The sequence below is a fragment of the Microtus pennsylvanicus genome, chromosome 6 (genome assembly GCF_037038515.1).
Source record: "Microtus pennsylvanicus isolate mMicPen1 chromosome 6, mMicPen1.hap1, whole genome shotgun sequence".
In the NCBI taxonomy this organism is placed as follows: Eukaryota; Metazoa; Chordata; class Mammalia; order Rodentia; family Cricetidae; genus Microtus; species Microtus pennsylvanicus.
This window is the reverse complement of record NC_134584.1, coordinates 38,869,782-38,884,731: the sequence shown is the minus strand read 5'-3', so window position 1 is coordinate 38,884,731 and position 14,950 is coordinate 38,869,782. Positions and strand designations below refer to the sequence as shown.

At 42.1% G+C, this 14,950-nt stretch overlaps 1 protein-coding gene across 2 annotated transcripts in view; it reads left to right on the top strand.

The window, feature by feature from the left end:
- The window catches only part of Slc38a9 (solute carrier family 38 member 9), an 81,401-nt gene extending 68,466 nt beyond the window's left edge, over nucleotides 1–12,935 (top strand). Inside the window, exons 12-15 of one of the 2 annotated variants that reach the window (XM_075976057.1) lie at nucleotides 838–951; nucleotides 2,279–2,427; nucleotides 4,771–4,860; nucleotides 5,741–12,935. In XM_075976057.1, the coding sequence (XP_075832172.1) occupies nucleotides 838–951; nucleotides 2,279–2,427; nucleotides 4,771–4,860; nucleotides 5,741–5,906 (519 nt within the window). In that variant the 3' untranslated portion in view covers nucleotides 5,907–12,935. The remainder of the gene's footprint in view (nucleotides 1–837; nucleotides 952–2,278; nucleotides 2,428–4,770; nucleotides 4,861–5,740) is intronic. The other variant, XM_075976058.1, reaches the window with a different exon arrangement.
- Nucleotides 12,936–14,950: the final 2,015 nt, after the last annotated feature.

Genomic DNA, 14,950 nt, shown 5'->3' with positions numbered 1-14,950 from the left:
ATCTCAAATGAATAGGCCTGTGGCTTCAATTTAGTTGTGTTGAATTGTTTGGCTGTAACTTAAGTGGTAATGGAGACCATTTGCCAGCTGTGGAATCTGCTGTGTTTGGATCTGACAGCTGGCTGCTCTCAGTCTCTTGGAGCTTTTTATTTTGCAGGACTGGGAGGGTGGGAACAGCAGAGGAAGAAAGTAGGCCGCTTTATTTAATAATGTGTTTGTTTGCTGACTCCGGTAATGGCTTTGGACAGCTATTTGAACAGCTGCTTTTTAAATGTCCTTTTGTTTACTGTTTAAGTTTTCAAAGCTTGTCTTTAAAGTGTACTTGTCTACTCTTTAACTGGTGTTCCTTCTTTATTAAACATATTTTAATATGCTCTACTCCCATGGCCTACGCATACTTTGATGATATAAGCTAATTTACTAAAAAAGAATTTTTAAAATTTCATAGGTCAAACCAAAAGTGGCTTATACTTTCTTGGTGTCTTTTTTATTATAATTAAGTTTTTTTTTAATTTGGCAAGCATTACCTTTTGAAATTAAATTAGAACCACAGTTTATATTAACTGCCAAAGTCTTCTAACAAGTAGCTTATCTACATACTCCAGACAAGTTATAAAGAAAAACTAACAAGAGTAATTATATGTATATATAGATATATTTATATCTACATATAATTGCATTCTGTGAAAATTAGGTAGGAAGTATACAAACACATACAAAATAAGAATATAAATTTGGATTTATTTATTTGTCAGACTCCTTACTTAGTATGTTTAAGTAGACTTACTGTAGATGTCTTCGTGCTGAGTGAGCATTTTATTCTGTATTTATTTATAGGTGAGAGACCTGTGCATTGCTTATATGCTGGTGACGTTGACTTATCTCTATATTGGTTTCCTGGTTTTTGCCTCATTTCCTTCACCTCCATTATCCAAAGATTGTATTGAGCAGGTAAGGCACTGTGTACACCTGTGTGACTGTGTGTGCGTAGCAGGGAGATCAGTCAGGCCTGGACTTGAACGCCACCTCCACCTTCCCCATCCTTTCCGCGTTTCTGATTTCTCTTGCATCCAGTAAAATCACATGCAGGCTCCATTTGATAACTTCTGGAGTAAGCTTTGCATACTCTGCAGCTTGTGTGCCCAGGTGACCACTCTCACGTACACACACTTCTCTTTGTGTACACCAATTACCAGTGTTCACATGGGTTTCTAAAGCCTCCGCCTAGAATCCACTGAAGTCCCTGATTTTCCACAGCTTACTTGTGGAAACATCCTGGATGAACCGGTTTTGATTCACCTATAGGACTCTAGTTTAGAGACTGAGTGAAAAGGAGCAAAACAAGGCAGACTATTTAGCTAATATGTGAGAGCTGGGGAGCAGTAAGAGAGAAATCCTTCTCTAAGCAGTTGCAGTGAAACTTACACATAGTAACATCTTGGGTACTAAAGAGTTTCTCATGAAGAACAGCATTTCACGGGTGATTTCCTAGCCAGAGTTCAGTGATCATGTTTTAAGCCAGTTAAAAGGTGTGTTTCAGCAGTGCTGATAGTAGTGTTCCCTGTTGTGTGATAGCTGAAAATGTTCTCCTCTTCATTGTGTTGTTTGGGGAAGTTCTTTGGCAGCCAAGTGTTTGCTGCAATTTTCCCTGGTATGAATAACCCCACATAAAGCTGACTCTCCTGGGAATAGGAATATGTGTGGTATTCATAGTTGGAAGGGAAAAAGTAATTCTGAGTTAATTAACTTTTCAGATACCAAACTGAAATGAAGAAAACGAGCCAATGTGTAAAAGTAAATCCTTTCTACTTAGCGCTAGCCGGCAAGCCTTGTTGGCACCAGGTGACAATGCGCTCTCACCATGCACACTCTTTGAAGTGCTGGTGTCACTGGAGGCCACGCAGGAGAACGATAGTAACGATCCAATGCCGTTTAAATAAATCAGGAGCAAATTTACTTATTGCATATAAACTGTTTAGAGCTGTTTCTTGGTCTGTCTGTTGTGAAGAACAAGGACCTCTTTATTGTTTAAACGTTGTCGTTTTCTGACCAGAATTTTTATAAAAAAGAATATGCCAGTTCCAATGTTTTATCAGTTTCTAAATATGTAATTTCGGTTTCTGTACTCACCTCCTGACAAATAGTTAGCAAGCAGTTTGGCATCAGTTCCTAAAGCGCTCTTTGGATATTGCCTGTGTTCACAGTAAGCAGAAAATGTTGTGGATTTGAATGTGCTGCCCTGAGTGTTGACATGACTCCGTTGTCTTTCTTGGACTAGAACTTCTTAGACAACTTCCCTAGCGGTGACATCCTGTCCTTCATTGCAAGGATATTCCTGCTGTTCCAGATGATGACCGTCTACCCACTCTTGGGCTACTTGGCCCGCGTTCAGCTCTTGGGCCATATCTTCGGTGACGTTTATCCTAGGTAAGGGTTCTTCTCTTGGCCAGCAAGATGTGCCAAGCAACAAATGACTGTGCAAACAGGTCAGTTTAAAGTTTGACTGATCCTTTTGCTATAAAAAACAATTTTGCCTAATGAAAGTGGTTACTAAGGATAGATCACAGGGTCCTTTTCCCAGAAGAGCTTTAAATAGAGATGCCACTCCCTTGACCGGGACAATCTGGTGTCCATCCCTTCCAGGAGAGTCAGTTAGCTCTGCTGTCTATTATTATCTATGTGAGGATTTAACTGCTACTAAGGACACCTTGCTAAGAAGTGCATAGCACTTAGAACCTATGTTGCTGGGTTGCTCAAGAGAGCCAATATTCTTACTTATTGATTTCAATACACATATGTTTATTAATAGCTGTACATTTCTACAGAAATGCTCAGTTGTGTAGAATTGAAGGTGAGGCGGAGAATGAGTTCAAGTTCTTATTTCATACATAGCAAATTTGAATTGCTATGGCAATTCTTGCCTCTTGATGGGCCTAAAGGAATTGTGCATCCTTTTGAATAAGATCTGTTCAGGTAGTTACCCTGATCCAAGAGAAATTTCCACAGAACATCATTGTGTTTTCAGGATTCCCTGAAGATGTCTTGAAATCCCCTGGTTAACCCTTACAGTAAATGTTACAAAAACTACCCAGCCATATTTTATTGGGAATATATTAGCTTTGGGAGTGGAGGTGTTGGGTGAGGGTATCACTATGTGGCCAGAGCTAGCCTGGAACTCATTATCCCACCTCAACCTTTCAAATGGTGGGATTGTAGGTGTGAGTGGAATATTTTAAAGGAAGAAAATTTATGAATATAATATAGGAAAACATTATATTTATGCTAACATACTAAAAAAGGGTAACAGTTCCTGTTTGCAGACTGTCCCCTCATGAAACAATTCAAGTCAAGGGGTACCAGGTATTCTTGCCACATTGATACAGTGTCCTCTTGGACATTGATGAGTAGCAAGCCACAGTTGTAACACTTCTAGAACTTCGGCATTCAGAAAATACAGAGTTTCTGTTTGTTACTCCATTAACTCTACTGTATTTGTTTCACCAAAATAAAATAAACCCAGTGAGAGATGAAATATTTCTGGGCTAATGCAGCCCTCTTGTCTTTGACCATTTTTTGCTTTGTTTTGTTTGTTTGTTTGAGACAAGGTGTCCCTGTGTAACAACCCTGGCTGCCCCGAAACTCACTACTTAGACCAGGTTGGCCTTGAACTCAGAGAGCCACCTGCCTGTGCCTCCCTAAGTGCTGGGATTAAAGACCACCACCCAGCTTTCTTTCTTTTTCATTTTTTTCCTTTGGGAGAGGGTTCGCTGTTTTAGTCGTGGCTATTAGTGTGGTTTTTCTTCTTGTAAAAAAGTCTGAGAATTCCCTTTTGTGCTCAAGTTATGTTTCTTCCCTCTGACAAGAACACAGTGTCATTTCCCCTGTAGTTGCATATTCTACAGACAGGGCATGATGGTCTTGAACTCAAGACTTCTTTATACTCTTCAGCTTTATTGAGTATTACCAGTAGCTTTCATTTTGAAAGGTACATTATCAATATTTAATGTAAACTGTTGTAGAAGTGGGGAGGGCCTGCCACCCCACTAGCTTACACCCAAAATAATCGCACAGAAACTGTATTTATTTAAACACTGCCTGGCCATTAGCTGTGGCCTCCTATTGGCTAACTCCCACATCTTGATTTAACCCATTTCTAATATTCTATGTTCACCACGCGAGACTCTGACCAGCCTTCGTCTCAGGCAGGAGAGCCATGAGTCTGCCTGACTCTGCTCTTCTTCCCATAGATTCCTACCCTCTAATTTTTTCTTTAGATTTTCTTGTTTAGTGAAAATCCAACTAGCTTTTTTCCAAATTGTTTACATAATTCTTGTTTATCTACATAAATAATGATGTTATTTTTAATAATTTTTACTATATTCTTTCAGGTAAACTATTGATTTTCTTAATCTATAATTTTCTTACTTTTTATAAGTACCTTAATAGACTTCTTCATACTTTTGCTTTCCCAAGATATCACAAGTAAAATTATAGATACAATATGCACTCTACTGCACACTGCTAGTTTGTACCTGTGAAATTTGCCTTTTTATAGAGCTGGATAAAAAGGCCGGCTTCACTGTCTCATCACCAGCACTGAGCAGTGTATTTCAGTGTTGTTGGCAAATCAAAGACAACCATTTGAAAGGTGAAAAAAAAAACAAAAAAAAAAAAAAAAGAAAGGTGAAAAAAATGAATTTTAATTGTCCTAAATTATAACTTACCTATTTTATGTCTTTTCTTTCACATAAACTCTCTTTTACCTTCTAGCATTTTCCATGTGCTGATTCTTAATTTAATTATTGTGGGAGCTGGAGTGACCATGGCCTGTTTCTACCCAAACATAGGCGGGATCATAAGGTACAGCCGTGCACACATGCTCTGTTGCCGTTGTTGCTGCTGATGCTCTAACTGAATGAATCTCTGAGTGTTGAATACTGGTGGTGCTCCCGTGTACGTCCTGCAGTTTGCGGGTGCTCGGTAAACTGCACTTTTGCTGATCTTTGGTAGAGAAGCAGCTCTGGGAGCCCCACCGTCCCTCAGCTACCTTTCCCTTCTTCTTACCTTTCTCATTTTCCATTGTGTTCCTTTTATCTGAAACAAAAAGTTATTTTCAATATACATGACTTCTTAGGTGTGCCTAGGAAGTCCTTATAGGTCAATAACATGTCCAACTCTAAGTACGTTTCTACTTAAAAAGCGAGATTAGATCAAAACTAGGGGAAATGTGGCAGATTGAAGGCGGTAGGGATAAAGTTGATTCAGACTGTCACTAAAAATTCGCTCAGAATAATCTGAGGCCTTCCTTGATATGAACAACAGACAGAGTGAAATGCCTTCAAAATAATCTGATGTCTTCCTCAATATAGACATCAGATTGAGTCACTTGTGAAGAACCTTTCCTAAGAAGGTAGCAGGCAATAAAAGAAGAAAGTGCTCTGTGGTGCCAACTTAGTCTATAAAACAGATCAAGATGAAAGCCTGTCTCCAGATGTGTCTGAGATATAAGTAATGGATAAAAACTGTTTGCCATGCAGATATAAAAGCAAGTAGGAAATAATATTTTTATTAAATTCAAATGTAATAAGTTTTAAACTCAAATGTCAGTAACAATGACAAATTTTGTTGCAAAATGAGACTGAGTACAATTTAATTTATTTAAATTATTCTGTATTCACCTTAATTATAGGTCATCCACAATGCAACAAGAGCATTAACACAGCAAGTTTTCATTTTGCAGGTACTCGGGAGCAGCATGCGGCCTGGCTTTCGTGTTCATATACCCTTCTCTCATCTACATAATTTCCCTCTGCCAAGAAGAGCGTCTGACATGGCCTAAATTAGTCTTTCACATTTTCATCATCATTTTGGGCCTGGCGAACCTGTTTGCTCAGTTTTTCATGTGAAAACTGTTTTCCCGCCATTTCTCGTGGTATTCTGAACCTTGGCGACGGTTCTGCATAAAAGAACTTGAAAATGCTGTCGTTGCTGTAATTCTAAGTGTTTGTCTCAGATAGCTGAAAGCGAGGGAAACGCTGGTCTGCTGATAACTATTTTTGTACTGGAGCAGGGAGGGATGATGTGGATGGTCTGAACCCTTTGCCTTTCTTGGGGACCCCATCCCAGGCATCCAAGTAGAAATATAGAAGGAATCACACTGGTTTTTTGTTGATAAGTATAAGGTAGGTGGATGTGTTTTGCCTACAGCTAGGAATCTCAGGGGTTGGATCCAGGCGGCATGTTGCCAGATCCTGTTTCTGTTGCAGGGTCCTCTCGTCCACTTCCTCACTTGCTGGACCATTTCTTCAGTTTACCCAAACTGCTGCTGTTTCCAACAGTAAAACAAATACCTCATTTTAAAAGAAGTTTCCATGGCATCATTATTAATTGAATGAATTCCTAACTAAATACTTCATCTGAAGAACAAAAAAAATAAATGTCAATGATATCAGTCCCAGAAAACGCCTGTAAAATAAGCGCAGTGGGCAGCTGGTGGGGACAAGAGGTCCAGGGTTTGTGCCACCCTCAGTTTCATGGCCAGTGTGAAACCAGCCTAACCATGTAAAACCTTGTCTCAAGGCACCGAGAGAAAAACAAAAGAAAACGTCTGTCAGATAAACTTGTGCAGAGGTGGTTGCTGTCTGACTCGGAATTCTAATCCAGTTCCAGGGACCTAGATTGAGGTTGCAGTTCCCAAGCCAGATCTCACACATGAACATGTTCACAGACCCAGGGTCCTCGATCATTGCATGGACTGCCGTGAAGCCTAATGAAGAAAGCGTGATGGACAGCATGTGGGGCCCTTCAGAAGAACAGGGAATAGCTAGAAAGGGTGGGACTCGCCCAGGGTATCCTGAGTCATTCTGGTCCAGGTGTGACCTCCAGGGGCCAACACCATCCACCATTCCTCTAGTGGGAGGGGAAGAATGTTGTCTGCACAAGAAAAACTCCTGTCTGACAAGAAGATTGAGAAAGAAACCCAGGTCCTAGAGTTAACACTCTTCCCATTTCCATTCTGACCTGAAAGCTGAACGAGAATCCAGATGTCTGTCTTCCGTGTAACACGGTGTGTGCTCCACTCAAAACTACTGACATTTAGAGCGCTCTAATTTGGGGCTAAATTGTTAAAAATGTATCATAATTCCACTTTCGAGGAGTGTGAAGATTGTGTCGTGTGAAGAGTGTCCTTGGGGAAAAGCAGGTGAAATGGTTTCTGTAAACCTAGTTAGGAGCTCCAGAATTAAGATCAGCTTTGATTTCTTTCAGCATGGCTTATGTCCTGTTGGAGTTACAGATCTGTGTTTATAAGAAGCTGTCATTCCTAATACTTTTTAAAGTCTCATTATGAGAACTGCCAAGCACATACACAAATAGGATAATATGGAAAACTCCGCCCACCCATCCCCGGGTCTAGTAATTATAGACTTAGCTGAATTTCCTTCACCTGCTCCTTCCCGCTTTTTTCTTTTCTGACATATTTAAAAACCAATCTCAGACATTATGTCATTTCATTTCTGCAAACCTTAATATTCAGCTAATAACCCGAACTTTGAGCCTAGTCCCATTTATCATGGAGCCAGTCCCCAAAGCGCTGGCTAGCAGAAATGGCTGCAGAAGCCCTTTGGACCGTCTGACTGCAGACTTGCTTTCTTCAGAGGCATTTGCGTCAAAGCTGGGTGCTTTGAGAGATGTTCCGACTTAATCTCTGTATGTTCGTGGTAGTTTCTTTTCTCTTTGAGAACTTTAGAAACAACCGTCATTGCTTTTTCCACAAAGGCATTCCTGAGTGCTTTAACACATCAAAGATGTGCTATGCTTTAGTAATCAGGGTGACTGGATGTGTTTTGCCTATTTCATAGATAAAGGGAATATGGCAGGGGATGCTACTCTCTGGACAAAAAAGAATGTGGATTTATGCTTTTGTTTTCTAAAAGAGATTTGATCATTTAGACTTCCTAATTCCCTGTTAGAGGAGCCAGATGGCTTTGTCTCCTCAGTCTCTTTCGGAGACTCCTTTGGCCTGTCACTTAGCCGAGTCAAGACTCATGAGTGTGTGTGTCCTGGCTCCTGCCGAGAATGACGCTATAGGAACTCACACGCAGTTAATCTGACTTGCTCTCTCTCCTCTCCTCTCTTAAACTGTCTAATTAAACTGCTTTCGCTTTTTGCTCTGATGTAGTCAGCCTTTGGATTTAGCTTCTTTAACACACAGCTGAGGACACTAAGATTTAGAAGGAATCGTTTCGAAGGGTCTTCCTGAGAAATCCTATGCGGGAAGGAGAAAAAAATGGGGATAAGATTTATACCTGTGGATGATGGTGCAGTCATTGCCATCAGCACACTCCAAAAATGTGTTTGGAATAAGGAGTAAATGCGCCCGCTGGAAGCTACTGTCTCAGAGGGAAATGCTCCGTTTACATCAGATGTGTTTCCTAAGCCCTGCGCAGCTGTTGACTGTCATAGTGGGCTTGTTTTCTGCTTCTACTTGAACTTTACCACGAAAATGTTTGTGTGTTTTTAATTGTCATTCCCATAATTGTTCTGTGTAAATAATTGAATGGTCAATGTTCATGAATTTTGAGGAGCTAAAGCCATGTCTTAAAGCATGCATCTTCAAGGGGCTTTTAGTCTAGGGAAGAAAGAGTGCTCACCAGCTCGTGGGGATGGTGGGGACTGTTGGAGCCCGTGACATTCTGGGGAGGGACTGTCCAGCGGCAACTCCCCAAAGTTACGCTCACTCTGCTCACCAGCTAATAGAATGATATGTTCCATGTATTTGCTTTTATTGGGGCAAGTTTTCTCTAAAACTTACTTTGTGACATTTACTTGATTCTTTTTGCATTCTTTTTTCTTCTTTATTGTCACTAAAGTATTTAAGTCCTATGGCTCTTGGACAGAAAGCATAGTTAATATGAGATGTAATTAGTGATACACTGGGTGCTACAGACAGAGTCTGTAATCTTCAAATGTTTAATTTCTTTAATATGAATATTCAAAATGTCAAATGTTTACATTCGTTGATATGATAGTATTTTGCTTTGTCTCTGTTACCGTGATAAAATACTATGGCCTGAAGCAAGAGTCTATTTGGCTTACATTTCCAAAGAGGGAGTCGGTGTGGTCAGGACGGCACGGGAGGAGTAACAGAGCAGGGCCGGCAAATCACATTTCCTCTGCGCGTAGAAAACCAAGAGTGTAAACACTGAGTGAGTGGGGAGAGGTGGAAACTCACAGCCCACCCCACCCCACCCCAGAACTCCAGTTCCTAAGTTTCAGGACTTCTCCACACAGTGGGTCCCCAAACCAGTTGAGGACCAAGTGTTCAGACCCATCAGCCCATGGGGAGATTCCTCACCGAAACCCCACAGGTGATAAAGCAGAGAATACGGTGCTGCCTGTTTTCCTTACCCAGTATTGCCATGTTGCTTTTTAGAAGTCGGTAGTGATTTGGGTTTTGTGTTTAACTTGACTTCATACCAACTTGAATGTTCAAAAACAAACCCAAGTCTCGCTGGTGCCTAACCGTCGTGTGTCACCCGCCTGTGATCCAGAGTGAAATGAATCCCCGATGTCACACACACACACTGGCCCGGCTGACCCCGCTCTCACTGTCGCTGCCAACCTCACTTAAAATTGTATAAACACGTATTGTAAAACAGCTCTGATGGGAACCTCAGAATCCAAACAGTGTTCTCTGATATGTGATTTGTCTTTTTATAGAAAAAAAAGGAAATTAAATCAGAATTATTTTGAAAACAAGTATCTCTGGGATTTTGTTTAGGAGACTTTGGCTAGGAAATCCTATTGCCTCCTAGCAGTGGCCACAAGCAGAAGCAGCTGGTTCTGCATTCTCAAGTGACTGTGCCTCTGGCTCACATCAGACTACACGGCGCCTTCCTTAAAGTGACGATCTTCTAGGAAAGCCTGTAGCACATTAACTGAAACCTAAGGTGACATCCCGTAAACCGTGGCTCTCGGTAAGTGGTGCCCAGTTTCTGGCCAAAAGCTTTGGAAAAAAATCGTAATTTCCAGAACCTTTGAAACTAATAAACATCCTAATTTTCTGGCTTCTTTAGATTACTCCCCCCCCCACACCAAATATAATTTTTTTCTTGATTTCTCCACTCTTATGGAAAGTTAAAATAAGACTTGTAAAAAGTAATAATGCCCCTCTGTTTATCTCGGACTATGCCTCATAGTCCCAGAGTAGGAATGAGGAGGTTCACTCAGACACTCCCCTCTGCCTCTCAATCACAAGCAGGCCAATAATGTTTAGTCATAGCAGGCCTCAGGATGCGTTTGTTCAGTCAACTAGTCAGGATTCCACTGAAATGGAAATATTAGATGTTATTATCTAGGGTTTTCCTAAGACTCCTCCCCCATGGAGGGTGCTGGAGGGGCACCTTGGTGGTACAACACTTGCCTGCAAGCACGAGGTCCTGGGTCTGATCCCAGCACTACAAAAGGAAAAAGAATTGGGTCAGTCAGGTTCCAGATTAATCATTCAATACTTGAGTGCTTACCGAATGCCGGACCTTGTGCTAAGCACTGAGCGTGCTGTGGTGAACAGGCAAGGTGTGGTCCCAGCAGTGGCCCAGCCACTGAGTCACCCTCCTTAGATGCCACTGAAGTACCCAGCTTCTGCCCTCTCGGTGCCCTGTCTTCGTCGAGGCCTGTGGTATGTGATTGGAGGAGCTGAGTGTAGAAGGCCAATGGGATAGATAGGTGGGACTTCCCAGAGCGAGCTATGTTTCTACATCCCAGGTCAACTCTAGCACTGAAATGATTTGTGCAAAACCAGAAGGTCCCATAGAAGAACAAATGACCTGGTGCATGACCTGCTGGAGTAATGATGGGTTTCTAGGTGAATCACTTCCCTTGTCGCTTTATTGTTTATATTGCAAATTTTTCCTTAAGCAATGTCTGAGATAAATCATGACAAAGATTTGTAGAAATATGTATACATATTGCCATGATGGAAGCCACCTGCCTTCTGTGAATCTTCAGTACAGTTAAGATAGATGCCTTTTCCTATTCTATTGTTATCATCGTGATTATTATTTAGGCTCTCGTAGGTCCTCCTGGCTTTGAACTCTCTGTGTAGCCAAGGATGTCCTAGAACTTTGCATCCTCTCCCTCCAGCTCCCAAATGCCAGGAGCACAGGGAGATCTTACCAGGCCCGGCCGAAAAAGACCTTTGGTTCCAGGGACAGGTCCAGGCTTTACACCAGCTGACACCTACACAGTTTGGAGTTGCCTCTTTAAGGAACAACACAGAATGTGGAACCTCAGCTAGGAAGTAGCTCATACAAATGAGGAACCCTGATGTGGCTGTGTTAGCTTCTAGACGCAGGCCGTCTGGGACAGGTGGGAAATGTGAGGAACTAGGGTAGTGATGGGCACCATACATGAGTTTCCCTGCGACCTGGAGAGCTATTTTTTTTTTCTGAGACAGGGTTTCTCTGTATAGCCCTGGTTGTCCTGGAACTTGCTCTGTAGAGCAGAGATCCATCTACCTCTGTGGCGTGCACCACCACCACCTGGCTGAGAACTTTTACCAAGCCTGAGTTTTTATTTCTGGAAGGACAAGCTTAGATGCCAATCTAGAAATAGTTAATTTGGGGTGGAGATAGGACATTTTCCTTCTTCAGGTTGGAGAGTTTGTGCCATGGTGTGAGTTCTACAAGCTTCTTTTTTTTTAAACTATGTATTTTGTTTTACTGTTCTGAGACAGTCGGGTTGTGTAGCCCTGCCTTGCCTCACACTGTGGCACACTCCTGTCTGTCTCCAGAGTGCGAGGATTCCAGGTGGACGCTACCACACCTAGCTTTTCTTTCCTTTTCCTTTCTTTTCTCTGAGTACTAATATGCAAACAGTGATTTGTCTGTGGAGGAGGAACTTACTGGGCTCTTGGCACAGGAAGCCAGCTTCCAAGGTGACATTGAAGTAAGGTCACATTTATTTCTTTGTGTTCTGCCTCCTTCAGTAAAGAATGCTTCTATTAAAGTTAGGATCAGCTTTAGAGGATTAACTGTTTTAGGAAACTAATTGGAAATTCACGTCATTCTTGGAAGAGAGGAAACTAAAACTTGATCCAAATACATAATCTTTATTACTCATCAGTGCCGTACGTGCCCAGAGCCCAGGCCAGAGCCAGAGGTGTGTACTGATGGTCCTCGGTTTGGAAGCTAAAGACAGTGCCATTGTTCCCGGTGCCACTAGAACCCTGCTTAGTCTGAAAAAGACTGGGCCTCTCCCGACGAAATCCTCCCCACCACAGTGGAAAAGTGGGCACGGGCTTTGAAACAGAGAACTACAAATTAACAGAAGAGAAGAGGGCTCAAGAACAAACAAATGGCCACGACCCAGATCAGCCTCGGAAACAGGCTCGGCACAATCAGGTGTACGAAACAAAACCACCGCGTGCGTCTCTTCACGTGACCTGGCGAGAAAGGCACGTTCATAAAGGCAGGCCAACGTAAAACAGGCATGGGGCAATGTTTACCCGAAAATAGCCGTGGGAGACTTTCTAGAGACACAGAAGCTGTAACGTGGGCTGTGATGCTGGTTACACAGGCAACTCTAACCAACGCCCAGTGAACTAGCTGCAATGTGGACACACGAAAGCCCACCTCCGTACACCTTAATGAGGAAAATGAGAGGCGTCAATTTCTGACAGGAATGCTGTGTAGTTTTTTAACTTCACAAGTGTGTAACAAATGCCAGGAAAGATATTTGTAAAGTCCAAGGTAAACGTGTGAAATTAAAAACCTTTGTTTGAACATTTACATGGGAAAAGAGCTTGATGCTTAACAAATATGAACTCTGTTTACCTCTGGGTGTACTTTATTTCTTGTCTTTTGTTTACCCATATTGTCTAATGTTGAAATGCATTGTGTTATATGAGGTAAAAGTAATAAATGCCTTTTCTTTTTAAAAAAAAAAAATCCATGGGCTCCTTATCACTTAAAACAGTAGATACCTTTTTTGATATTAATAGCAAAATTTCTGCCATAGTAGTATATGCTTTCAATCAAATTTCAGGCCAGCCATGCCTTCATAGTGAGACCATGTCCCAAAATCAAATTCCAGGCCAGTGAAATGGCTCAGCACTTAAAGGTGCTGGCCGCCAAGCCTAATAACCTAAGTTCGATTCCTGGGATCCACATGATGGAAGGAAAGAACTAACTCTTGAAAGTGGTCCTGTGACCTCCACCTGCACACTGTGGCACCTGTGTGGAAAAATAAATATTGAAATTTTTTCAAAAAATTTAAAATTTCATAATTGTGTTTTTAGTTTTTAATGGCTTTTGGGAGGGGGTTTTGGTTTTGGATTTGGGGCAGGGATCTCACTATATAACCAGGTTGCCTGTGAAATCAGTGTTTATTAATTGATAAAAAATAATGATAATAAAATTTGCATGGTCATTCCACCACTGTAATCCCACCGTTTGGAAGACTGGGGCAGACAAATTGCTATGTGTGGAGGATAGCCTGGGCTATAGAAAGAGACCCTGACTCCAAATAGCACTGAGAGTGACAGTCACATTCTATGCCACCTTGAATATATATATATCGAACATAACACACGTTTCTGGCTTCTCCAGTCTGCACTACAAAACCCTTTCAGAGAGCTGAGCTCCGTGGTCCACAAGGCCTCATGGACTCGTTATGGGCAGGTGCGTGGCTAATATTATTATTAGTCCCAGAAAAAATATGAGCGAATGCACAGAGGACATGGGCATGACTTTGGGCCGTTGATTGGAAACTGCTTCCCAGAGTAAGGTCCCTTTGAATTAAGGTTTAGAGAAACTGAGAAAGAGAGAGAGAAGCTCTGAGTCCATTGTATAGGAAATTGGGAGGAGCCCCCACTGTTCCCGACCCTCAGACTCGCCAGTTATCCTTCCCACCCAGACTTCCCTTTCTCCTCGTTGGTCTGCGTTTTGCGAATAGTGTGGGATTATAGGTATGAATGACCGTGACCAATTCGTCACTGTCTTTTATCAGTCAAAAAACCAAAACACCCCACTGGCGATAAACGTCCTTGTTCAGATGCTGGATTGGCACTCCAGTCCCCTGGTAGAGCGGGCTCACTGGGACATGTCTACATGCCGAGAAAACAGCATCAGAGAAGGCTCAGTGTCTGTCCTGGCTTTCTCGGGGGCTAGCTGAAGAGGGTGAGTATATGTCACATGACCTCTTGATTCTGTTTGGTCTTCTGCACACTGGAAGTGGTTGTAATGCATCCCTTCCTAACTCAGGGCTTAGAAGGTTCTAGAACATGCTTAGGGCCTTGTTAAACCAATACACTGCACCATTACTGTTTCAGGACTAGTTCTATCATTCCATCTTTGGAACGTCCAGACCACTCCTGAGGCGCTTCACAACCCAGAGACATGACACTGAGTTGGAAGAATCCTGTCCCCTTTGTGCTGACAGTTCAGCCATTCTCGGGTAAGTAGGCAGTGTGACATCGCAAAGTCAGGACACAAAGCACATCACACAAATAGGACTATGTAGTTCTAACTCTGTTGGAGAAAGCATTGCTCTTATGCAAAAAAGGATAGGAATATACTACTGCCTCCTTCTGAATCCAAAGAAGAAATGAGTACCCGGAATGTACTGGAGAAACGGAGATATGCATAGATGTAGGGCTGTGGGGTTATTTCATGGTCGTAGGGCCAATGAGACCAAAGCCTGTAGTGTAAGTTTCTCTGAGAGAAGGACAGGCAGGGCCCCTGACTGCAGGGGTATTTTGCAGATAGGATTCTATGGGGCACCTCGGTCTTCTTCAGCTGATTGGATGAGGTTCACCCAATTATGGAAGGTAGTCAGCTTTACTTAATCCTACTGAGTAGAGGTAGGGGTAATCTCAGTTGTCTAGCACGCACAGGGTCTAACTCCCTGCCCTGATTTAAGTGCTAATTGTGTATCAAAGCAATACAGAAGC